This window comes from Canis lupus, chromosome 9, assembly GCF_003254725.2.
Source record: "Canis lupus dingo isolate Sandy chromosome 9, ASM325472v2, whole genome shotgun sequence".
In the NCBI taxonomy this organism is placed as follows: domain Eukaryota; kingdom Metazoa; phylum Chordata; class Mammalia; order Carnivora; family Canidae; genus Canis; species Canis lupus.
Window position 1 is genome coordinate 24,232,484 of NC_064251.1, and position 26,748 is coordinate 24,259,231.

At 38.6% G+C, this 26,748-nt stretch overlaps 1 protein-coding gene across 8 annotated transcripts in view; it reads left to right on the top strand.

Moving 5' to 3' along the window:
- The window catches only part of FBXL20 (F-box and leucine rich repeat protein 20), a 114,533-nt gene that overhangs the window by 44,322 nt on the left and 43,463 nt on the right, over positions 1-26,748 (top strand). For all 8 annotated transcript variants that reach the window (XM_025439574.3, XM_049114720.1, XM_049114723.1 and 5 more), the window contains 2 exons: positions 13,681-13,742; positions 26,645-26,699. In XM_025439574.3, the coding sequence (XP_025295359.1) occupies positions 13,681-13,742; positions 26,645-26,699 (117 nt within the window). The remainder of the gene's footprint in view (positions 1-13,680; positions 13,743-26,644; positions 26,700-26,748) is intronic.

A 26,748-nucleotide genomic window follows, 5' to 3' on the forward strand; every position in this document is an offset into this window, starting at 1 on the left:
CCTATGTCTCTGCCTCTCCCTCTCTCTCTCTATCATAAAAATAAATTAAAAAAATTTTTTTAAAAAAATGATCCAACTTGAAGAAAAGAATGAAACAAAATGAACGGAACCTCAGGAATTATGGGACATCAGCTGTACCAACAATACATATAGTTGGAGACGGGAGATGAGAGAGTCGGAAAAAAATATTTGAAGAAATAATAGCTGAAAATTTCCCAAATTTGATGAAAAGCATGTATCTACACATCCAAAAATCTGAGTGAGTAGGACTAATACAAAGAAATCTACACCTGGGCACACTTGAATTGAACTGTTTAAATCAAGATACAAAGAAAAAATCTGGGAAGTAAAAATTCATGGTGTATGTGAGGGAACAGCGATATGAATAGCAGCTGACTTTTCACCAGAAGCCATGGAAGCAAGAAAGCAGTTGGGTAACAAGTCAAAGTATAGAGAGTAAAAATTATTAAGAATTTTATATTCAGGGGATCCCTGGGTGGCTCAGCGGTTTAGTGCCTGCCTTTGGCCCAGAGCGCGATCCTGGAGTCCTGAGATCAAGTCACACATCAGGCTCCCTGCTTCTCCCTCTGCCTGTGTCTCTGCCTCTCTCTCTCTGTGCATCTGTCATGAATAAATAAATAAAAATCTTTAAAGAAAAAAAAGAATTTTATATTCAGGGGATCCCCAGATGGCTCAGTGGTTTAACACCTGCCTTCATGCCCAGGGCATGATCCTGGAGTCCCGGGATTGAGTCCCACATTGGCTCCCTGCATGGAGCCAGCTTCTCCCTTTGCCTGTGTCTCTGCCTACACCCCCCCCATAAATAAATAAATAAATAAAATCTTTTTAAAAAAAAAATTTTATATTCACATCAAAGGACACTCAAGAAACTGAAAAATCCTGAAGAATGAGAGAAATTATTTGTAAATCATACCTGAGAACAGATATATTTATATCCAGAATATAAAGAACCCTTACAAAGCCATTACAATGAAACAACCCAGTTTTTTTTACAAAAGTCAAAGGACTTGAACAGACATTTCCTTGAAGAAGATATATGAAAGGCCAACACATATGAAAATATGCTCAAAATCATTAGCCCTAAATAAAAATCATTAGCCCTTAGAGAAAGGCAAATCAAAACTAATGAAATAGCACTTTATACCCACTAGGATGAGTATAATTAAAAATAGCAAAAATGGGAAAATAAGTATTACCTATGATGTGGAGAAATTTGTGTTTCTTTTTAAGTAAACTCCACCCAGCGTGGGGCTCAAACTCATGAGCCCGAGATCAAGAGTCACAGGCTTCTCACTGATTTTGCCGCCCAAGTGCCCCTGATGTGGAGAAATTGGGGGATCCCTGCGTGGCGCAGCGGTTTGGCGCCTGCCTTTGGCCCAGGGCGCGATCCTGGAGACCCGGGATCGAATCCCACGTCGGGCTCCCGGTACATGGAGCCCTCTTCTCCCTCTGCCTATGTCTCTGTCTCTCTCTCTCTCTGTGTGACTATCATAAATAAATTAAAAAAAAAAAAAAAAGAAATTGGAAACTTTTACCTTGTTGGTAGCAATGTAAATTGGTGCAGTTAGTTACTGTGGAAAGCACTTTGGTAGTTCCTTAAAAAGTTAGAAGTACCGTACAATCCAGAAATTCCACTCATAGATGTTTAGATACCAAAAGAATTGAAAACAAATATTCAGAGACGCCTGGGTGACTCAGAGGTTGGTCTGCCTTTGGCTCGGGGTGTGATCCTGGGGTTCTGGGATTGAGTTCCACATCAGGCTGCCTGCAGGGAGTCTGCTTCTCCCTCTGCCTATGTCTCTGCCTCTCTTCTGTCTCTCATGAATAAATAAAATCTTTTTAAAAAATTCATAAAAGTATTTGTGCACAAATAATGTTTATAGAAGCAATATTCACAATGGGCAAATGTAGAAGCAATCCAAGTGTCCATTAACAGATGAATGGATAAACAACATTTGATATATCCATACAACAGAAGATTATTCAGTCAAAATGGAATGGATTACTGACGTATGGTACTATATAGATAAACCTCAAAAATGTTATAAAAAATGAAATAAGCCAAACATAAACGGTCACATTGAATGATTCTGTTTATGTGAGATATCCAGAATAGGGGAACCTGCAGTGACAGAAAGGAGAATAACAGTTGGCTAAATCTGTGAATGGGAGGATATGGGGTGGTAGGTCTTGGGAATGATTACTTAAGGAAGACTGAGTCTTCTAGGGGAACAAGAACTTTGAAGTAGATGTGGCAGTTTGCATAACATTGCAGATACTAAATGCCATTGAATTGTACCTTAAAATGGTACATTTTATGTGAATTTCCCTTCAAAAATAATTTAAGTGAATTCTATATCCAGCAAAGCTATTACTGAAAAATACAGGCAAAATAGAAACATTCCCAGAATAGCAAACACAGAGAATTTGTTGTTAGTAGACATGAAATACAGCTTTACATGAAATCCTAAAGGCAGTCCTTCAACCTGAAAGGATACAGTTCCAAATGGTAACTTGAAGGAAAAGCACTGTAAAAGTTAATTACCAGAGTAAATATTGAAGGCTATAAAATTTTTCTCTTATATTAGTTCAACTGAATTCAAAGACACTTGTGTGACACAATCATAAAACTCTATCATTGGGCTTTTTTTTTTTTTTTTAATCATTGGGCTTTTAAGATAAATATATAGTGGGCCCCTGGCCGGCACAGTCAGTTAAGCGTTTGTCCGACTCTTGGTTTTGGCTCAGGTCATGAGATCAAGCTCTGCATCAGGCTCTGAGCTCAGCAGAGTCTGCTGGTTTCTCTTTCCTTTTCTCTCAGCCTCTCCGTGCATGTGTACATGCGTTCTCTCTCCTCTCTCTCTCACTCGCTGTCTCCAAAATGAGTCTTTAAAAAAAGATACATATGCAGCATGATAATAGCAAAAAGGAGGAGGGGGGAAATAGATTTCTTTTGGAGCAAAGTTTTTATATGTTACCAGGTTTAGTACTAATCTAAAATAGATTGTGATATTTTTTTAAACAAAAAAATTACAGTGATACACTAGAGAATACCAACTTAAAAGAAGATAGTAAAAGAAGAACAAAAGACATGAGACAAGGGACGCCTGGGTGGCTCAGCGGTTGAGCATCTATCTGCCTTTGGCTCAGGGCATGATCCTGGAGTCCCAGGATCGGGTCCCACTTCGGGCTCCCTGCTTGGAGCCTGCTTCTCCCTCTGCCTATGTCTCTGTATCTCTCATGAATAAATAAATAAATAATCTTAAAAAAAAAAGACATGAGACATACATAAAACAAACAGCAAAATGAGACATATCCCACTAAATAATTACAATAGAATGTGAATGACTTGTATACTTAAAAGGCATAGATTGTCAGACTAGATTTTTTTAAAAAACAAGATTCAACTTTATGCTGTGTAGAAGAGGCACACTTTAAATTCAAAGTCACAGATAGGTTGAACATAAATGAATAGAAGATATACTACATATGTACTAGCCTTGAACCATCTAGAATAAAATTAAGAATTCAGTTTGGGGCACCTAGATAGCTCAGTTAAAGTGTCAAACTATTGGTTTCGGCTCAGGTCATGATCTTAGGGGCATGGGATTGCACTCATCTGCGTGAGATTCTCTTCCTCTCCCTCTGCCTCTCCCCCTGCTTGTGCTCTCCTTGGTTTGAGCACGCGCTCTCTTTCTCAAATCTTAAAAAATTCATTTTGATTCATAGTATTAAAAATAATAAAATACTTGGGGAAAAATAAGACGTATACACTGAAAATTATGAAACATTGCCAAGAGAAATTAAAGAAGACCTAAAAGATAATTAGAAATTCCAAGTTCATGGTTTGGAAGACCCAATATTAAGATGGCAGTTTTCTCCAAATTGATCTATGGAATCAATGCAATCTCTCAAAATCTCAGCAGGCTTTTTTTTTCTTTTAAAGATTTTATTTATTTATTCATGAGAGACAGAGAGAGAGAGGCAGAGACACGGGCAGAGGGCAAAGCAGGCTCCATGTAGGGAGCTCGATGTGGGACTCGGTCCTGGGTCTCTAGGATCACGCCCTGGGCTGAAGGTGGTGCTAAACCGCCGAGCCACCCGGGCTGCCCCAGCAGGCTTTTTTGTAGAAATTGGCAAGGTGGTTCTAAAATTTATATGGGGGCAGCCCCGGTGGCACGGCGGTTTAGCGCTGCCTGCAGCCCAGGGTGTGATCCTGGAGACCCAGGATCGAGTCCCACGTCGGGCTCCCTGTGTGGTGCCTGCTTCTCCCTCTGCCTGTGTCTCTGCCTCTCTCTCTCTCTCTCTCTCTCTCTGTCTTTGTGAATAAATGAAATCTTTTTAAAAATAATAAAATTTATATGGAAATGCTGCAAAATGAACACAGAGGAGTTCACTTACTGATTTCAAAATAACATTAAGCTATGGTAATCAAGACAGTTATTGGCATAAAGATAGACCTACGAAGTAATGGAACAGTATTGAGAATCTAAGAATAAATGTTTACATTTGTGGCCAGTTGATTTTTTTTTTTTTTTGTGGCCAGTTGATTTTTGATAAAGGTTTCAATAGCGGCAATTCAGTGGGAAAAGAATAGTCTTTTAAACAAATGGTATTGAAACAATTGGATATCTGCAGGGTAGAAGATGAACTTTGGTCTTTACTTCCAACCATATGTATGAAAAATAACTCAAAATGGATCATATACTTAAATGTAAGAACTAAAGCTATAAAACTTCTGGAATGAAACATAGCAGATAAGCTTTATGACCATTGGTTAGACAGATTCATATACAGGTTTTCCCCTGCTATCTGAAAGTAGAGCATCCCTGTGAAACTTTGTAAGCTGAAATGGTGCAAAGCGAAGAAGCGGTTCTGTTAATCTATATGGAAACTTGAGGTGCACCTACCTGGGTGGCTCAGTTGGTTAAGCGTCTGCCTTTGGCTCAGGTCATGATCCCAGGGTCCTGGTCAGGCTCCCTGCTCAGTGGGGAGTCAGCTTCTCTCTCCCCCTGCTTGTGCTCTTTCTTACTCTGCATGATCTCTCTATAAGAAGTAATCTTTTAAAAAAATTTTTCTTGAGCATTCCTAGAACCAAAAAGTAATGTCTCTTCAGCTTTCCTTATACCTTGAGATACATCTTGCTGATAGATCCACAAAATAAATCAAGATAAAGCACAAATGCTCACAGACACAATTAAAAGCTGTGGTAGCTTGATACTGAGATACTGAGCATGGTTCATGGGAAGGGAGCTTGGTAGTGCTACTCTCACTGTTCTCGGTTTACTCTGCCTCTCTAATGGCTCACTTGTAAAACCCTGAACACTATTTTTGCTTCTTACCTTTTTTCATAAAAGTGAAAATCCTCTTCAGATATCATTTGGTTTTCAGTTAAAAAACAGTACCAGTGTATTAGGGGATTCCTGGGTGGCTCAGCGGTTTAGCACCTGCCTTTGGCCCAGGGCGTGATCCTGGAGTCCTGGGATTGAGTGCCGCGTCGGGCTCCCTGCACGGAGCGGAGCGTACATCTCCCTCTGCCTGTGTCTCTGCCTCTCTCTCTCTGTGTGTCTCATGAATAAATAAATAAAATCTTTAAAAAAAAAAAAGGAAAGTGGCATAACACAGACTTTCAAAAAGTAGGGATTACATGTATGTAACATCAAAAGCATGATTGATTTTTTTAAAGGTGAATTGAACTTTATCAAAATTAAAAACATTTGTCCTTCAAAAGATACCATCAAGAAGTAGAAGACACAACCCACAGAATGGGAGAAAATATTTGCAGATCATATAGTCCATGATGGGTCTGTATATATATTCAAAGTCCTTGAATATATAAAGAACTGCTAAATCTCAATGGTAAGAAGACAACCCACATAAATGGACAAGTGATTTGAATACGTATTTCACCAAAGAAGTCATTTGACTAACATTAAAAGGTGCTCACTAACATTAGTAATTACAGAAAAGCAAATTGAAACCATGGTATACCAATTGGCCAAAGTTAAACAGCTAGACAACAACAAGTGATGGTAAAATATGGACACACTGGAACTCTCATACATTGCTGGTGGGAATGGAAAATGGAAAACAATTTATTGGTTTCTTTGAAAGTTTAAAATAAACTGAGGTGCTTGACTGGCCCAGTTGGTAGATCACACAACTCTTGATCTCAGGGTTGTGAGTTCGAGCCCTATGTTGGATGTAGAATTTACTTAAAAAAAATCTTGGGGCTTCTGCGTGGCTAGGTTGGTTAAGTGTCTGACTCATGGTTTCGCCTGGGGTCATGATCTCAGGATCTTGAGACTGAGGTCAGCATCTCCACTGTCAGCAGGGAGTCTGCTGGAGATTCTCTCTCCCACTCCCTCTTGCCTCTTTCTGCCACACATGTGCACATGCGCTCTCGCTCAAATAAATAAATAAAATCTTTTTTAAATAACAAAAAAAAAAGTGTAAAATAAACAACCTATAACACAACCCAGCAATTCTCTATCTTAGATTCTGTACATAAGAAATGAAAACCTGGGGGCAGCCCCGGTGGCGCAGCGGTTTAGCGCCGCCTGCAGCCCAGGGCATGATCCTGGAGACCCTGAATTGAGTTCCACATGGGGCTCCCTGCATGGAGCCTGCTTCTCCCTCTGCCTGTGTCTCTGCCTCTCTCTCTGTGTCTCTATGAATAAATAAAATCTTTAAAAAAAAAAAAAAAGAAATGAAAACCTGGGATGCCTGGGTGGCTCAGTGGTTAAGTGTCTGCCTTTGGCTCAGGGCCTGATCCCAGGATCCAGGATCAAGTCACACATCATGCTCTCTGCGAGGAGCCTGCTTCTCCTTCTGCCTATGTCTCTTCCTCTGTGTCTCTCATGAATAAATAAATCTTTAAAAAAAAAAAAAAAAGAACTGAAAACTTATTTCAACCAAGACTTATTTAGAATAATTATAGAAGCATTATTCATGATAGTAAAAAAAATATAGCAATCTAGATGCTTGCCAGCTGGGAATGAATAAACAAAATATGGCATTTCATAAACTGGAATACTATTCAACAGTATAAAAGGAATGACTGGTGCATGCTACAACATGATGAGTTTTTAAAATATGCAGAATAAAGGAAGCCAGATATAAAAGATGACATGTTTTATGTTTCCATTTTTTTTAATGTCCAGAAAAGGAAAATCTGTACAAAAAGAAAGGCAATTAGTGGTTGCTTAAGGTTGGGTATAAGCAAATGGATGGATAGCAAACAGGCATGAAGGATATTTTTGGGGTGATGAAAATTTAAAAATGAAGTGATGGTTGTACAGCCTTACAGGTTTACTAAAAATTATTGAATGTACACTTAAAACCAGTGAATTTTATGGTTAGTGAATTATACCATTTAAAGCTGTTTAAAAAATATGATATATATACAGATAAAATTGCATGATGGTGAAAACCTAGTAATTACAGCTTTTCTTTAACAAGAAATTTAATATGGCCCCTGGCTGGCTCAGTGGTTGAGTGTCTGCCTTTGGCTCAGGGCGTGATCCTGGGGTCCTGGGATTGAGTCCCACATCAGGCTTCCTGCATGGAGCCTGCTTCTCCCTCTGACTGTGTCTCTTCTCTCTCTGTGTGTGTCTCTCATGAATAAATTTAAAAAAATTTTTTAAATGACACTTATGAAATCGCACACATAATTTTCTCTTCTAACCCATTGGCCAGAACTCAGTGACTTGGCTTTATATAGCTGCAGGAGAAATAAAGTTGTCTTTACATACAGCCATGTGCTAACTAAATGTTGGGAATTCTGTTACACTAGGAGAATGGATAACTAATATTCTCTACCAAAGTACTCACTAAATTTTGTGTTCTATAAAGCTGAAAGAGATCTTTTAATTTTTTAAGTCAGGAACTATACTCTAATTCAACCAGCAGGGGTCGCTGTTGAGCAAGTACATTCTTTGCTATTTCCTTTGTTAAACCTACGTGCCATTACTCCATTACATTTCTTAGTTATATAATTTATAGAAAACAATTATAATTGTAGAAGCCAATAACACACTATATGCTAGTTAATTAAATTTTAAAAAAGAAAAATTAAGAATATACCTTCAGAGAACTGAAATGTGTATCCCACATTTATGTACTTTGCTCACCAATAAAATTTGGTGGTGGGGGGGGGGAAATCCCTGGGTGGTTCAGCAGTTTGGCGCCTCGCTTTGGCCAGGGCGTGATCCTGGCATCCGGGGATCGAGTCCTCTTCGGGCCTCCTGCATGGAGCCTGCTTCTCCTCTGTGTCTCTGCCTCTCTCTCTCTTTATCTGTCTCTCATTAAAAAATAAATAAAATCTTAAAAAAAGAAAAACTTGGTAAGAGATAAGGGGGAAAAAAGTACATTTATCGTTATGAACACTGAGTAATGTACAGAAATATTTAATCATTGTACTGTACACCTGAAAATAATAAAACGCTGTTGTGCTTGAATTTAAAAAATTTTTAATGAATGCAAAAAATAAAAACAATTATAGTTTTATACAAAGCAGCAGTAAATGCTAGTGTATAACAAGACACGTCAATTAGATTTTTTAAAGCCTGAATATTTAAGAATGTCTTATCCTAGATAAATACTGTTGCAATATCTATTTGCTTGTTCAGAGGATGATGTCCTACCTTGAAACAATTAATAGAGAACAACCTAGTTGCTCTCATGTTTTACCCATTACCCTGTCCTTGTAATGTAGATAGATTATAAATATACATAATGAAATTATATATTCCTGTTAATATAAAACCAGATTACCTAAGAATGTCAGATGTTTGGATAGTCAACTTCCTCTACAACAATTATATCCAAAATCTTTGACAAATTTGTTGCAATTCATCATATCCTGGACCTAACCGGTTTTGGCAACCTTTATATTTTGCATGAGAAACCAAAGTTTGATTCAGCTGAAATAGTAGAATACCTAAAACATATTCTATTGCTTCTGTGAAACGTTTATTTTACCAGCAATGCCATGAACTGAGGCAGAAGCCATATGGGCTTCCTAGAAAATATTTAAAATTATTGTGTCTACCTCTAGGATTATTTTCTAAGCTCCATTGTTACGTCACTCCAAATAATGAAATATTCGGATTATTTCTTAGAACTGTAATTTCTTTTTCTTTCTTTCTTTTTTTTTTTTAAAGGATTTTCTTTATTTATTCATGAGAGAGACACAGAGAGAGAGAGAGAGGCAGAGACACAGGCAGAGGGAGAAGCAGGCTGCACACAGGGAGCCTGATGTGGGACTCGATCCTGGGTTTCCAGGATCACACCCTGGGCCAAAGGTAGGCGCCAAACCGCTGAGCCACCCGGGCTGCCCACACATTTCTTTTTCTTTTTCTTTTTTTTTTTTTTAAGTAGGCTGTATATCCAACATGGAACCCAAAATGGGGCTCTAGTCATGACCCTGAGATCAACACCTGAGCTGAAACCAAGAGTCAGATTTTTTGTTTGTTTTTTGTTATTTTTTTTCAAGACTTTATTTATTCATGAGAGACACAGAGAGGCAGAGACATAGGCAGAGGGAGAAGCAGGCTCCATGTGGGGAGCCTGATGCGGGACTCAATCCTGGGACTCCAGGATCATGCTCTGGGCCGAAGGGAGGCGCCCAACCACTGAGCCATCCAGGCGTCCCAAGAGTCGGACTTCCTAGAACTGTAATTTCTTAAATTATGAGATTCACAATCTGCCTCATCTGGTCCATTGGTTCTGAAACTTTAGGAAGCAGTGGTGTCACCTGAAGGGCTACTTTTTTTTTTTTTTTAAGATTTTATTTATTTATTCATGAGAGACACAGAGAAAATCAGAGACACAGGCAGAGGGAGAAGCAGTCTCCATGCAGGGAGCCTGATGTGGGACTCAGTCCTGGGACTCCAGAATCATGCCCTGAGCCGAAGACAGTCACTTAACTGCTGAGCCACCCAGGCGTCCCTGAACGACTTGTTAAAATATGGATTGCCATTCTTTCTTTCCACCTCCTCCCCACCTCATTTCTGATACTATAGGTCTGGGTACAGCCCAAGAATTTGCATTTCTAATGAAGTCACACTTGATACTGATGCTACTGGTCAGATAACCACAGGTTGTGAACCATTGATCTTATCCTTTCTTGGGACTTTGGAGTAGACTATAAATGTGCAGAAGGAAGAGGAGGGATATGTAAATCTGAACAGATGTCCTGTTAGCTTGGTGTTTCCCAAATCCCCCTGGGACGTTGTTCCTTTTTCCCTTCACTTACCTTCATGCTCCCACATGAAGGGGACAAGACCATTCAGTCTATGTGGACTGATGTGAGGAAAGAAATTAATTATTGGGTGTGATTTTTGTTCCTTTTTATATATAGAGTTTAGAAGGCATATGAATGACCTATGGCAGGTTTATATCTTTAATCAATTTAGTTACTGTGTATATTCAAGTGAGCAAAGTGCCTTACTAGGTGAGATGTGTAGCACTTAAAAAAATAGTTTGAGGGATGCCTGCGTGGCTCATCTGCCTTTGGCTCAGGGCATGATCCTGGAGTTCCAGGATTGAGTTCCACATCAGGCTTCCTGCATGGAGCCTGCTTCCCCTCTGCCTATGTCTCTGCCTCTTTCTCTCTGTGTCTCTTATGGATAAATAAATAAAATCTTTTTAAAAAATAGTTTGAGTACATGAGATAAGGAGGTTAGCATTTTTAGTATATAAATGATTGTCCTTTTGTGAATTTTAGTGGGGCAGAGTCTAGTAGATTGAGGAGTCTGTTTGGTACTTAAAAACTTTTCCCCCCAAAGATCTTAAGCTTAAGATAAATGTTATGTGCTATCTAACTCTGAAAATCTTCCAGGTTTCCATTTTTGATACTTTATTTACAAGACATTGTTATTTATGTCATCAACCCTTGATTATTTGGCTTTTTAAATGGGTTACAATGCATTATTTTCTTTAAGTGTACCCAGAGAGTAATGATCATTATAATGTAGCATCTTAGAAACCATATAATTTGAGAAAAACTTAAGCTTGTTTAGGAGGAAATATGATGGCTTCATTTTGAAAGACTGCCTTATAGAAGAAGGGTATGATTTTTAATAGCTTCCACTAATGAGTAGAAATTATAGGAAAGCAGATTATTCTTTGATGTCATATACTTTACTAAAATATGTCATTGTCAGTCAACAGCATTACTTTTATTATTATAAGATTTTCTGTTGCACTGAAACCTGATAGTTGCACTTTCCATCATCAAGTCCATTTGCTTCTTCAAAAATCTTCCTTTTCTCCAATTTCTTTTTTTTAAATTTTCACCACCCCTATAATCTCACAGAGACCTGCGTCATTTTTTACTTGAACTATAATTTCAGTATATTCTTAGTTTATGTCTTTGCCACCAATCTGGAGTTTAATTTCTTAAGGTGTCTCTTCTCTACAGGATTATTTCAAATCTCTAGCCTGATATACAAGTTTCCTTCATGAGCACCCCCCCCCCCTCCATCCACTTAACAGTTAAATTGGTTGAGTTCCTAGCATGTGTGTGGCCCTGTGCTCAATCCTGGAAATATGATGGCAAACATAAAAGCCACAGTCCCTGCCTTCACAGAGCTTTCCATTTAGCTGGAAGGTATGTTGTTATAGTTATCAGAAAATATTTATCGTAATTACTCTTTGAATGTCTGAGATTGAGGGGGGAGGTACATTCTCTCCACTACTTTCCTACCTCTTTACTTCCCTTCCATTACTTTTTCTACTTTGAATCGTGAAATGCTAAGGCCTTCATATATGACTCCATGATTTTATACATACTACCTTCCCCATTTTTCCTAGTTTATTAGTTTCTGGCCTTCCTTTAAGACCCAGTTTAGATGTCACCTGTGGGCAGAATTAGTTATTTCTTGCCTTGCTCTTGTATACCTCTTGTGATTTATTTCTAATACTTAATATTTACTTATGTGTGTTCATTGTAGAACAAGAGTTCCTGAAATATAAAGAAACATCTCCTGTTTGTATCTCACTGCCTATAAGAGTGCCTGATTTGAGAGGGTGTTCAGTAAATTTCATTGCATGAAGTCAAGAGGTATCTCTTGTAATACTTAATATCAGGGACTGAGCATATTTTCCTCAGCTTCAGTGACATGTATGTTTGCTGTTTTTACTCTGCTTTTTATTAAGTATAGGTATTTGTTTTTTTATGTAGCTTAACTACACAAGCTTTAGAGTCGTGATCTCCTCTGTGGGACAAAGGATGACTATTTAAAAATATCCATTATGGGGCAGCCCCAGTGGTGCAGCGGTTTAGCGCCACCTGCATCCCGGGGCGTGATCCTGGAGACTGGGGATCGAGTCCCACGTGGGGCTCCCTGCATGAAGCCTGCTTCTTCCTCTGCCTGTGTCTCTGCCTCTCTCTCACTCTGTATCTCTCATAAGTAAATAAAAAATGAAATTAAAAAAAAAATAAAAATAATAAATAATAAATAAAAATATCCATTATGGGTTATTTGATTAATTTGTTAAATGATGAAGGGCAGCCACGATGGCCCAGCAGTTTGGCGCCGCCGTCAGCCTGGGGTATGATCCTGGAGACCTGGGATCGAGTCCCATGTCAGGCTCCCTGCATGGAGCCTGCTTCTCCCTCTGCCTGTGTCTCTGCCTCCCTCTCTCTCTGTGTCTGTCATGAATAAATAAATAAAATCTTTTTTAAAAATTTGTTAAATGATCACTTGTGTACATCAAGATTGCATATGGTAATGGCTATGAAGCATTACCAATTTTCTCCATATTATATAAAACTCAGAATGTTCCCTATCCTAGGTTTCTGAGCACCTCCTTGAACAAGTAAATGTGACTTAGATTTGGAGAATCACCTTAACTTAATGGCATTTTTAAATGGTCACTGTGCAGTGATACGATTTTTTTTTTTTTAAATATTAAGTTCTTTTTTTTTTTTAATTTTTATTTATTTATGATAGTCACAGAGAGAGAGAGAGGCACAGAGACACAGGCAGAGGGAGAAGCAGGCTCCATGCACCGGGAGCCCGACGTGGGATTCGATCCCGGGTCTCCAGGATCGCGCCCTGGGCCAAAGGCAGGCGCCAAACCGCTGCGCCACCCAGGGATCCCAACAGTGATACGATTTTTAAGCAAATAAATCTTTTCCAATTCAGTTTCCTTACATAGAAAATGAAGATTAACGATAATATGAAGATTCAGTACATTAGTACTTGAAAAGCACTTAACATAATACCTGCCACATAATGTCATCCTTCTGATTGTAATTGATTGTTTCTAAAGCTACAAAACAAAATAAATGTCTCAAAGATGTTTTTTAGAGGTATGTGGGTGCTTCAGTCAGTTAAACTTTCTGCCTTCGGCTCAGGTCATGATCTCAGGGTCCTGGGATTGAGCCTCGCATCGAGCTTCCAGTTCAGAGGGGAGCCTGCTTCTCCCTCTCCCTTTGCTCCCCATCTCACTTATGCTCTCTCATTCTCTTCCTGTGTCAAATAAATATTTTGAAAAAGATGTTTTTTAGCCTAAAGAGTCCCTAAAAATATGACTTTGGTTTATAATAATCACTGTACTTATTTATGTCTCTCTTTAGATGACTGCCTCTAAGCTTTGAGTTGAACATAATAAAATGTTGAGTAATACTAAATTATTTTGTTTTTGCAGATGTTCTCAAATAGTGATGAAGCTGTAATCAATAAAAAACTTCCCAAAGAACTCCTATTACGGTAAGTCTGAATGCTAATTTTAGTTTGGTTGTGTGTGTGTATGTGTGTATGTATCCTATTTGGCTATTTAAAAATTTTTAGACTTACTGCTAATTTTTGTGTATTTACAGGAACTGGATTATCTGAATTTGTAAATTTATTAATTCTTTTGTTAAATAGTCTTGACTGTATTTTTTAGATATGGATCAAAATTTCAAATGTTTCATTTCAAAACAGTTTTCTCCTACCTGATTTGTACCTATATGATTTTGTTTGCTAGTTTTCCCTTGCTCTATTCTTGTATATAATATGAAAGATATATTTTATTTTATTATAATGCTGATTTTTTAAGTGATTCTAACTCACCCCCCCACTTCCCATTCCCAATATCAAATATGTCCATAAAATGACTTGTGTTTGAGACAAAATATTACATATAGTGAGGCACTATATAGAAGAGTTACAGCCCTTTATTTTAAAGGTAAAAAAGGTAGGAGTGCCTGACTGGCTCAGTTGGTGGAGCATGAGACTCTTGATGTCAGGATTGTAAATTGGGTGTAGAGATTACTTGAAAATAAAATCTTGAAAAAAATAAAAAATAAAAAGGTAAAAGTTATTTGAAACTCTTTCTTGTATTACGGTTGTAATTTTATCCTCCTTATTTTTAACAAGTAGAAATTACATTTGGGATCACCCACAACATAAAACACAAAGCCTCCAATTTATATATATCTGACCTAGAAATTACCTAGGGAAAAACTAAGGGGGTTATTTTCAGCGCCCATTATTTGGGCACCTATAACTTAGGTATATTGTCATTTGCAAATGTTAAAATTTAACAAGTTGTACTTGGGGGTATCTAACTCTTGTTCTTAGCTGCTACTGCAGCCCAGCCATAACCAGCCCAATTCCTACTCAAGGTGGAAAATAATTTCATGCTAGTGCTGGTGAAGAAGAATATTTCTGGCATTTCTAAGTATTTGCATGTCTGAGTCCTTCACTATATTGCAAGTACCTTGTAAGCAGAGACTGTTTTCTTTTTTTTTTTTTTTTCTTTTTTTTTGCAGGGACTGTTTTCTTATAAATCTTTATATAATACCTTATACATTGGAGATACTAAGAAAAAAAATAACGACATTGAATTTGGAATGAATTTTTTTCATGGAAGTAATGCTTTTGTACATGCTGGTTGACTATAATCGAAATCATAGCAATACAACCTAAGCTACAGGGCTATGGAGAATGTATCCTGGATATCTTGAATATCCCTCAAATTTCAGCAAAATTTTAGCCATTGAAAAGATAAATATTTTTAAATGGGTTATGTTCTTTACTGTTACTATAAACTGAGTACACTAAGACATACTTCAATTTTTTTTTTTTAAATAATGACAATTAATTCGTACTATAGTAGTTTACCTAAAGACTAAGATTCAGGGAAATTATTTGATTCTTTGGTAATTGGCTGCCCCCTGTTACGGTTTACATTTTTATGTTTTATTAGAGTTTTTCTTCATGGAAGACAGACATAAAGGCCACATACTGTATAATTCCACTTACATGACATATCCAGGATAGACAGATCCATGGAAATAGGGGTTGCCAGGGGCTGTGGTGAGAGATGATAGGGAGTGATTGCTAATGGGTGACTGCTAATAGGGTTTCTTTTGGGAGTGATGAAATGATCTGAAATTAATGATTGTGGATATACTAAAAACCACTGAATTGTGTACTTTAAAACAGTAAATTTTGGGATGCCTAGGTGGCTCAGTGGTTGAGCATCTGCCTTCAGCTTAGGGTATGAACCCGGGGTCCTAGGATTGAGTCCCACATTGGGCTCCCTGTAGGGAACCTGCTTCTCCCACTGCCTATCTCTCTCTCTGTCTCTAGAGAATAAATAAAAATAAATTTAAAAAAATTTTTAAAGGCGGGGGAGGTAAATTTTATGGAATATGGATCCTCTGTAATATGTATATAATTTTTATATTTTCAATTTTATAATACAATTTATAATAAAAATTTCAATAATACAGTTGATTTTTTTTTTTTTAAGATTTCATTTATTTATTCATGAGAGACACAGAAAGAGAGAGGCAGAGACATAGGCAGAGGAAGAAGCAGGCCCCATGGAGGGAGCCTGATGCGGGACTTCATCCCAGAACTCCAGGATCACATCCTGAGCTGAAGGCAGATAGATACTCAACCACTGAGCCACCCAGGCGCCCCTCAATAATACAGTTGTAATAAAATATGCAATTATATAATAAGTATTTATTATATAATTTATTTTTTTTTAAGATTTTATTTATTCATAGAGACACAGAGAGAGAGAGAGAGAGAGAGAGAGACACAGAGGGAGAAGCAGGCCCAATGCAGGGAGCCCGACGTGGGACTCGATCCCAGGTCTCCAGGATCACGCCCCGGAATGAAGGCGGCGCTAAACCGCTGAGCCACCTGGGCTGCCCTATTATATAATTTAAAATAAAAATTCAGGGGCGCCTGGGTTGCTCAGTTGGTTACGCATCTGACTTTGGTTCAGGTCATGTTCCAGGGTCCTGGGATAGAGCCCCACATTGAGTTCTGCGCTCAGCGGGGAGTCTGCTTGTCCCTCTGCCCCTCCTCCCACTTGTGCTACCCTCCCAAATAAATAAATAAATAAATAAAATCTTTTTTAAAAATCAGCTTGGGACACCTGGGTGGCTCAGTGGTTGAGTGTCGTCTATCTTTGGCTCAGGGCGTGATCCCGAAGTTCCAGGATCGAGTCCCACATCGGGCTTCCTGCATGGAGCTTGCTTCTCCCTCTGCCTATGTCTCTGCCTCTTTCTCTCTGTGTCTCTCATGAATAAATAAATAAAAGCTTTAAAAAAAAAATCAGCTTATATGACAAACACAGTGTATTGCTTTATTTTATGCTGTTTATGTTCACTGATTCTTCAGCCATATCCCACTTTTGGTGACTCATTGTAGCAAAGGTTTTGTGGATATTTTCTTTTTTTCTTTTATTTTTTAGACATTTAAAATTTTTCATTTTAATTATTTGACAGAGCGAGGCAGGGAGCACAAGTGGGGGGAACAGCAGAGGGTGAGGGAGAAGCCAAGCTCGATCCCAGGACCCCGAGACCACATCCTGAGTCGAAGGCAGCCACTTAACTGACTGAGCCACTCAGGCACCCCTGGGTATTTTCTTTGATGCTGGCATCTCTTCCATAGATGCAGTCAGTCCCAAAGACAGCATGAAGGGTAGACTAATAATAGGTGACTTCTTAAGTGGGTGATTTGTAGTCTTCTGTTAAGAATGACCCCACTTTAGAGATTTCTTCATAGCCGTTAGGTTGCTAGTGGTTACCTCTGATAAAATGGTATTGAAGAAGCAGGTATTTGACTCCATACTTGTTTATTTAACAAAAACATTTTTTTTTGCGGAGCATCTGGGTAGCTCAGTCAGTTAAGCATCAAGTTAGGTTAAGCTCAGATCATGATCTTAGGGTCCTGGAATCAAGCCGCGTGTTGGGCTCCCTGCTCTATAGGAAGCCTGCTTCTCCCTCTCCCTCTGCCTGCCGCTCCCCCTGCTTATGTTCTCTCCCAGTGTATCAAATAAAAAAATATTTATTTATTCATGCATGCATGGATGCTGAAGGCAAGAGCAGCAAATAGAAAGTTGTTACAGTAATCTTTACTGGGGGGAAATGATGGCCTAAACTCCATCATAGTGATGGGCAAGAGAGAAAATGGACTCTATCAAGAGATTTTTACGAGTTGGGATTGACAGTGTATTTGCTGATTAATTTGATGTGATCACTAATGAGGGTATTGGGAAGGAGGCAAGAATGGTGCCCCAATTTTTTACTTTCTGCCAGTGGATGGTTAGAACACTCAGATAAAGAAAATAGGAAGAACAGGGTTAATTGAAAGAAAATAATGAAAATGAGTTCAGTTTTGGTACCTATGGATATCCAGGCAGATGTTTATACAGTTCTCAAGCTTAGCAGCATGATTTAAAAGTCATATATATAAACACATGAAAAAGTAAGAAATTATACATATTTAGCTCTTTTTGGATTTACTGGTACCTGTGGGAAATAAAAGCCCTCTCAAACACTGAAATGAAGAGCTTTGGGACCAAAACATACAGCCTAGTGGGCATCCTATAGATTGGCAACCTTTGGGTCAGGTTTCCAAGTAGACTCAGTCAGATACCAACTTGGTGTCGTTACCTGGTGATTGATGTGGTAAGAACTCTAGAAAAGAGCTGTGTATGGCAGATGTTGAGGTTTGGCCATATGTTCAGATAATTTTACTCAAGCATTCTCTTTTGGCTTAAATGTTCTATATTAAGATAGTTGAAGTCTTATGAGTTAGCGATATTTATGCATATCCTAATATATATATGCATATCCTTTTATATATATATATATATATCAGTATGTCAACTATAAACTCTGGAACCCATTTTATTTTTATTTATTTAATTTGTCTCCAGAGTACTTGAGACGGCTTGGCTCAGGAGCAAGTATAATCAATACAAATAAACTATGAGGACCATGCCAAATATTTTTTAAAGTAGAAAACCAAAGCCAGAAAGGAAACACATGTACCCTTGTAAGACCTTACATAATTGCTTTAGAAGGGTTTCACATTTAGCTTTAAATTTCTTGGTGGCAAAAAAAAAAAAAAAAAATTTCTTGGTGGCATAAACAAAATAATATTCTTAACAGAAAAGGAGAAATATATATATTCCATAAAATCAGAGCTCTTTCTAGCACTACTTTCTATTTATTTATTTATTTATTTATTTATTTATTTATTTATTTATTTTTATGATAGTCACACACAGAGACAGAGAGAGAGAGGCAGAGACATAGGCAGAGGGAGAAGCAGGCTCCATGCACTGGGAGCCCGATGTGGGATTCGATCCCGGGTCTCCAGGATCGCGCCCTGGGCCAAAGGCAGGCGCTAAACTGCTGCGCCACTCAGGGATTCCCCTAGCACTACATTCTAAGAGAAATTTCTCCAATGAGAGTCTACTTAGATTTGGTGGCTAAGTTCTATAGCAAATTCAATCTCAGATTTCATATGGTCACGTCTTGTATTACCTTTGTAATGGTTAAAAACAAAATAATAACGTGGAAAAATGAATGCATGCTTCTGACAGTCCAGTTGATCCAAGGCTGCTTTTGGCTGCAGGTAATAGAAATTCTGAGATGGGCTTAAACAGTAAGGGAAGTTATTTCATACAAAAGGAAGTACAAAATTAGGCTGCCTGCATCCTAAGGTTAATTGATTTAGAGGATCCACAGTGTCATCAACAATTTTCTGTCTGTTCTGCTAGGAATAGCATCAGCTTGGTCCTAAAAGCGCTTTTCTTTATGGGCACAGGATGGATGCCAGCAGTGTTGGATCAACATGTGTCTCCGTTCACTCTGAGGGGAGAGATAGGCATTTATATTCCAATAAAGCCCTTTCTCAGATCTCATTAGCCCAAGTTGTCTTTAGGCCTGAACTAATCACTGAGATAGGTTTAGACTAATAAAATGGGCTGAAGGGATATTGGAGAGTTAGTTACAGTGCCAACCACAGATAGAATATAGCATACTTAAAGGAATCATGGATGCCATTCAAATAGTCTCCTATAAATATCACTTCTATTATATGGAATTTTTATAAGATTAGGATAGTACAAGGATTATATTTCTTAGGAGATCCTGGAGTCAAAATATCCTTAGTTGTGGATTGATGGTTGTTCCTGTACTTCAAACCAGGTAAACAAGTAGATTTATCATCCTTTGATGGAAAATAAAAGTCCTAACCATGACTTCACCCCAATAAGGCATTACCTTACTTTCGCATTGAGTTTTATTTCCTCAGGAGGATATTATATACTTTTTCCAGCATGTCAACAAATGGTTAATGAATTGCTTAAAATTCTGTACCACAGAGCATAGCTAAGGTGATTTTTGTCTAGAAAGTGTTCATAGAAGGTGGTATTGCCAGTTGCTCAACATAGTAACCCCTCATTAACATTCCTATAGAGCTTCTCATTTAGAGAGACAGAACTTCCTTGTCAACTTGGTCTAGTTAATAATGAAGTAGTTGTTACTTGTACACCTGAGGAACTAAATGATTTAGTCAGCTACATGGGGTTACCACATATGAGTAGATTAGATTTGCATAAATTTCTGATCAATATACTCTTGTTTAAATAGTTAACTGTGAGTAGCTGGATAAAAGACCAATTGTCTCATGTGTCCAGATTTGTAACAATCAATTATTTAAAAAACACACAGGATACTTATTTTTCTATTCTTCATGGCCAGGACTGTGCATCTGGTTTATTTAAGAGCAGTTTTGCATTGAGATTCAGGTTAAAAAGGAGGCCAAAAAAGCACAGCCCTAATTTAAGATTCTGAAGATGATCTGATCTCGTGGTGATATCTGCCAGCTCTGATTCATTTCTAATGTGAAGCTATGGTTCTTATGTTCACATTAATAACCAAGTATGTATAGTGAGCTCCTAAAATTTAATCTACAACAGATTCTTGTCTAAAGAGTCAAAAATCTTATCCATGATAGCTACAAGTAACGTACATTGCTTTTAGCAGAATTCTCCACAAGACGATGGATAATAACCATAATGTTATAATTATCCCTGATGTCCTATCACTTAAAACAGGGGCCTGGTAAACCTGCATGTATAGTTTGATAGTAAAGACACTAGCATGCAGTTTTAATGAACAATTCCTGTAACTAATAGTCTCTCGTGAGAAATAAGAAGTTTTTACTTTTGAAAATGTGTATGGGACGCCTGGGTGGCTCAGCGGTGAGCGTCTGCCTTCGGCTCAGGGCGTGATCCCAGAATCCGGGATTGAGTCCCACATCGGGCTCCCTGCATGGAGCCTTCTTCTTCCTCTGCCTGTGACTCTGCCTCTCTCTCTGTGTCTCTCATGAATAAATAAAATATTTTTTAAAAATGAAAATGTGGTGTAGTTTCTGCCAGACAGTAGACAAGTATCAGAACCCCCAAGTTCAGGGGCCCCTGAGTGGCTCTGTTGGTTAAGCATCTGCCTTTGGCTCGAGTTATGAGCCCAGGGTCCTGGGATCCAGCCCCCTGCTTCTCCCTCTCCCTTTCCCTCTGCTGCTTCCCCTGCTTGTATTCTCTCTCTTTTTTTTTTTTTTTTAAGATTTTATTTATTTATTCATAGAGACACAGAGAGAGAGGCAGAGGGAGAAGCAGGCCCCATGCAGGGAGCCTGACATGGGACTCAATCCCGGGTCCCCAGGATCACACCCCGGGCTGCAGGTGGCTCTAAACCGCTGCACCACTGGGGCTGCCCTCGTGTTCTCTTTCTCAAATAAATAAAATATTTTTTTAAAAAGAACTTTAAGGGATGCCTGGGTGGCTCAGTGGTTAAGCGTCTGCCTTCTGCTCAGGGCGTGATCCTGGGGTCCCAGGATTGAGTCCCACATTGGGCTCCCTGCAGGGAGCCTGCTTCTCCCTCTGCCTGTGTCTCTGCTTCTCTCTGTGTCTCTCATGAATGAATAAATCTTAAAAAAACAACAAAAACAACAACAACAAAACACCTTTAAATTCAGAGCAGGCCTTATTAAAACATCATGTGGCCAGAGATCTTTGTCCAGGGCCTTTAAACATTATTTAACAAATAAAATACAAATTACTCGCTAACTACTGGGATGCCTGGGTGGCTCAGAGATTGAGCATCTGTCTTCGGTTCAGGGCGTGATCCTGGAGTAACGGGATCGAGTCCTACATCGGGCTTCCTGCATGGAGCCTGCTTCTCCCTCTCCCTCTCCCTCTGCCTATGTCTCTGCCCTTCTTTTTCTGTGTGTCTCATGAATGAATAAACAAAATCTTTTTTAAAAAATTACTCACTAACCCAACACTTTGAAAAATACAGAGTGGTAAACAGCTGGCTTCTTTAATCCCTGTTCTTTCAATATCCTCACACACACACACACACCAAAAAAAGCCTCCTCTCCCCCTCCAAAGGTAGATGTATCCACTTATATCTAGATACATTATATGTATAATACTTAAATGTGCATCTTCATTTATCCATATTTTATATTTTTCAAAAATGAAAACATGGTATAAATACTTTTCTACAACTTGTTTTTGTTTCTGTCATTTAATAATCATTGACTTCTTTTTAGGTCAGTTCATGTACCCCATTCTTTCAAAAGGCAGCTATGTACAGTAGTTCATTGACTGTACCATAATTTAAGCATTTTTATTTATATTAAGGTTTTTTTCTAACTTTTCATTATTTCAAATAATGCTGCCGTGAACATTCTATAAACCAGTTTTATTCCTTTTGCTTCTATAGGTTGTAATATATGTCTTTTATTTTAATGGACACTGTCAAAGTACTCCAAAAAAGTTATACCTATAGATATCCCCATTATATGAATAGAATTATCCAGTTAAAACCTCTCCAGGACCATTGTATGCTTTCTAACTTCTTCTTCTTCTTTTTTTAAGAGAGGGAAGAGGGTGCAGAGGGAGAGAGAATCTAAAGCAGGCTCCATGCCCAATGTGGAGCCCAACACAGGGCTCGATCTCACAACCCTGAGATCATGACCTGAGCTGAAATCAAGAGCCAGACGCTGAACTGACTGAGCCACCCAGGTGCCCCTATGCTTTTTAACTTTTTTATTTTATTTTATTTTATTTTATTTTATTTTATTTTATTTTATTTTATTTTATTTTTATTTAAAGATTTTATTTATTCATGAGAGACACAGAGAGAGAGAGAGAGGCAGAGACACAGGCAGAGGGAGAAGCAGGCTCCATGCAGGGAGACTGACGTGGGACTTGATCCCGGGTCCCCAGGATCACACCCTGAGCTGAAGGTGGCACTAAACCACTGAGCCACCCGGGCTGCCCTAACTTTTTATTTTATTTTATTTTTTTTTTATTTTTTTAAAGATTTTTTATTTATTTATTCACGATAGTCACAGAGGAGAGAGAGAGAGAGAGAGAGAGAGAGAGAGGCAGAGGGAGAAGCAGGCTCCATTCAGGGAGCCGATGCGGGACTCTATCCTGGGACTCCAGGATTGTGCCCCGGGCCAAAGGCAGGTGCCAAACTGCTGAGCCACCCAGGGATCCCCTCTTCCAGGTTTTGTTTATCAAGGGTGGGGAAGGCAAGGTCTATTTTGCTGAAACTTGGGCAGTCTAAATCCAGTCCAGTTTCTTAATAGTCTTTTGATGAGAGATAGGGAAAGACTTATTGAAGCAATCAAGAGGATCTTAGACAATAGCAGACCCTTCATTTCATCTTAGTTTTCTGTCTCTTTGATCTTAACCATTCTGGTTATCAGGGCCGGGGGCCTGACTGGCTCAGTTGGTAGAACATGCAACTCTGTATCTCAGGGTTAAGAGTTGGAGCCCTACAGTGGACATGGAGCCTACTTTTATTTTTATTTTTTTTTAATTTTTTATTTATTTATGATAGTCACAGAGAGAGAGAGAGAGGCAGAGACACAGGCAGAGGGAGAAGCAGGCTCCATGCACCGGGAGCCCGACGTGGGATTCGATCCCGGGTCTCCAGGATCGCGCCCTGGGCCAAAGGCAGGCGCCAAACCGCTGCGCCACCCAGGGATCCCGGAGCCTACTTTTAAAAAAAGAAAAAGGGTGGTTCAGCAGTTGAACGTCTGCCTTTGGCTCAGTGCATGATCCTGGATTCCTCGGATTGAGTCCCACATTGGGCTCTTTGCATAGAACTTACTTCTCCTCCCTCTGCCTGTGTCTCTGCCTCTCTCTCTGTGTCTCTCATGAATAAATAAAATCTTTTTTAAAAAATATAACAGTGATTTGACAATTGCACATATTACGAAATGCCCACACAAGAAGTGTTGTTATCATGCATCACTTAACCATTCTGGTTATAGACATGGGTATGTTAGGAGGAATTATGTAAAGGGTTAAAATGTAGAGAAAAGGACCACCACCAGCATGATCTCAGGTACTTAGACTGAAGTTGAAAAGCAGGAAGGTGCTCAGTATAATGTAGTTTTGTTCTTTTTAAAGATTTTATTTATTCATGAGAGACACACAGAGAGGCAGAGACACAGACAGAGGGAGAAGCAGGCTCCCCAAAAGGAGCCCGGTGTGGGACTTGATCCCAAGATCAAGCAGATGCCCAACCGCTGAGCCACTCAGGCATCCCATAACGTAGTTTATTATGTTGACTTATTATATAAATGCTATAGATATACATTTATACATGTATTGATTTTTTTGATTTAAGATTATGATATTTGGAAGAATAAATGCTCATTGTGAGCCTCCCAGTCCAACATAAAAAAAACATCACTCTGGCTAAAGCCCTGGCAGCTTATCCCACCAATTCTTATATTAGGCTTTTCTTTTCTCTTAAGTAGAAATCAAAGTTTACAAAATAATAGCAGACATTTAGATGGACTACTATTATGGAGTGGTAGAAGGGACTTCAGCACTGAGGCTTATCATTTTTCTTACTGGGGAGCCAAATCAGGACTGGAGAGACCAAGCTCTTTTTACTTGAATACACAGAAGCATAGTGACTATTTGTGACTTCTGTCTTTCTCTCATTTTAATGTACTGTAATGTCAAAATCCGGGTGAAAACCTAACTCATTTGGGATCTTGATATTCAGAACCCCAGTCAGTACATTCTAAGAATGGAATTAGGATTACTAAAAAAAAAAAAAAAAAAAAAAAAAAAAAAAAAAAAGGAATTAGGATTACTGAGATGTGCGCTTCAGAGAGTCTCCTAGGTCTGCATTTGGCTTCCAGCCTGCTGTTTCACCTATAAAGCTGTTCACCTATGTCCCCAGAGGTGTAATACTATATTTATACAAATTACTCAGGGATTAGTGATGAATTTGCAGAAACAGGATCTTTAGATTATGAAACTCCACATAAAGGTACTTACATAGCTGATGAGAGGAATAAGCAAGGGCATTTCAGCAACTCAGAAATGTTTGTTGCATTAGAAAAATGTTTTTTTTAATTGTTTTTCAAAATGTTTTGTTTTAGGAATTGAGGTACCTAAGATGGGGATATCTATATTTATTTGGGAGTGGTTAGTAATCTATATTGAAGAAGATGGGAGATTTATTCTATAAAAAACAGTTATCAGGGTGGTTAGCAGAGCCACCTCATGGGAACATGAAAGGCATCCGGCGTTTCCCTCTATGGACACATGTACAAAATATATACAGATACAGTGGAATATTTTTTATTTATAAGATTTTATTTACTTATTTTAAAGATTTATTTATTTTAGAGGGAAAGCATGAAGGGGTTGAGGAGAGAGACTCTCAAGTGGACTTCTTACTGAACATGGAGTCCGAGGTGGGCCAGATCCCATGACCTGAGCCAAAACCAGAGTTGGCCACTTAACTGACTGCACCACCCAGGCGCCCCAAGATACTATTTATTTGTTTTAGAGAGAGAGAGAGAGAGAGAGCGCAAGAGAGAGCGAGCATGAGGGGGTTGAGAAGCAGAGGGGGAGGGAGAGATTCCTGACCTCCATTTTGTAACATTCTAGGTATCTCCAGTTATCTCAAGGAATTTTTTTTGTTAAGATTTTATTTATTCATGAGAGAGAGAGAGGCAGAGACACAGGCAGAGGGAGAAGCAGGCTCCATGCAGGGAGCCCGACATGGGACTCGATCCCAGGTCTCCAGGATCAGGCCCCAGGCTGAAGATGGCGCTAAACCGCGGAGCCCCAGGCTGCCCAATCTCAAAGAATTTATAAAATTCTATTGATTTATTTAGTTAGTTATGAGAGACACAAAAAGAGAGGCAGAGACACACGCAGAGGGAGGAGAAGCAGGCTCATGCAAGGAGCCTGATGTGGGACTCGGTCCCTGGAATCCGGGATCACACCCTGAGCCAAAGGCAAATGCTCAACCGCTGAGCCACCCAGGCGTCCCAAAGTTTATAAAATTCTTAAGGCAAAATTAATTTTAATTTACTTAAATCTTTGAATCACATGCTATATCACACTTGTTGACACTTGCAAAAGAGTTTAGCTTATTATTCAGATCAAAATGACCTTTAAAGGGTGCTCATAAGTAAAAAGGGCTTTAAACAGAAGTGACCTTTTTTTTTTACAGGTGGCTTAAGTGTAGAGAGTTATCATGCTTTAAGCAAATCAATTATTTCAAATAACAGTGCTTCAAAATAAACACTTCTGTAAGACTGAGAAAAATTCTAGGCAGTGTTTCCCAGCAGTGATTAGATGAGTTTTTATAATTTCCTAAATTAGAATTAAATACGTAAAGATTTAACAGTTACTAATTTTTAGGTATTATTATATTATTTATTTAATTTTTTTCTTCATAACTGTAAAATCCTGTAAGATTATTTATTTATTTACAGAGAGAGCGTGTGCACAAGTAGGCAGAGCTGCAGGCAGAGGGAGAGAGTGAAGCAGGCTTCCCCGCTGAGCAGGGAGACTCCGGGCTTGATCCCATCATGATCTGAGCCCAAGGCAGATGCTTAACCAACTGAGCCACCCAGGAGCCCCTGTAAAATTCTTTATAAAGTTATCCTTCTCCTAGTCTTCTTTTGATTACCAGAAATCTGAAAGTTGTTTTTTTACTTTTAACAAATTGTATCAATGAGAAGTATTTTATTATCCCTTGATGTAAGTAATTGAACTTGTTTGGTACTTATATGTACATTTTCAAGTAATTTTAGTATATGCTCTGCCGAAGCAGGCACATACATTTTCAAATAAGATTACTTTTTCCCTCGATGCTTTATATGAGCCGTGTTATGTTGTAAGTTGCTCCAGCTTTTTGTGTTTGTTTAAAGAATGTCTCCCTTTTTATGCATGTATTAACACAGTTATTTATAGGTAAAAATCAAGAGAAAGTACCTTATCATATAATCAAGTTTGTCTTCCTCTCTTTTAGGATATTTTCTTTTCTGGATGTTGTTACTTTGTGTCGCTGTGCTCAGGTCTCCAGGGTAAGAATGGTTGAGATGATTATAGGGGGACCCCTTCCTGATGCTGATG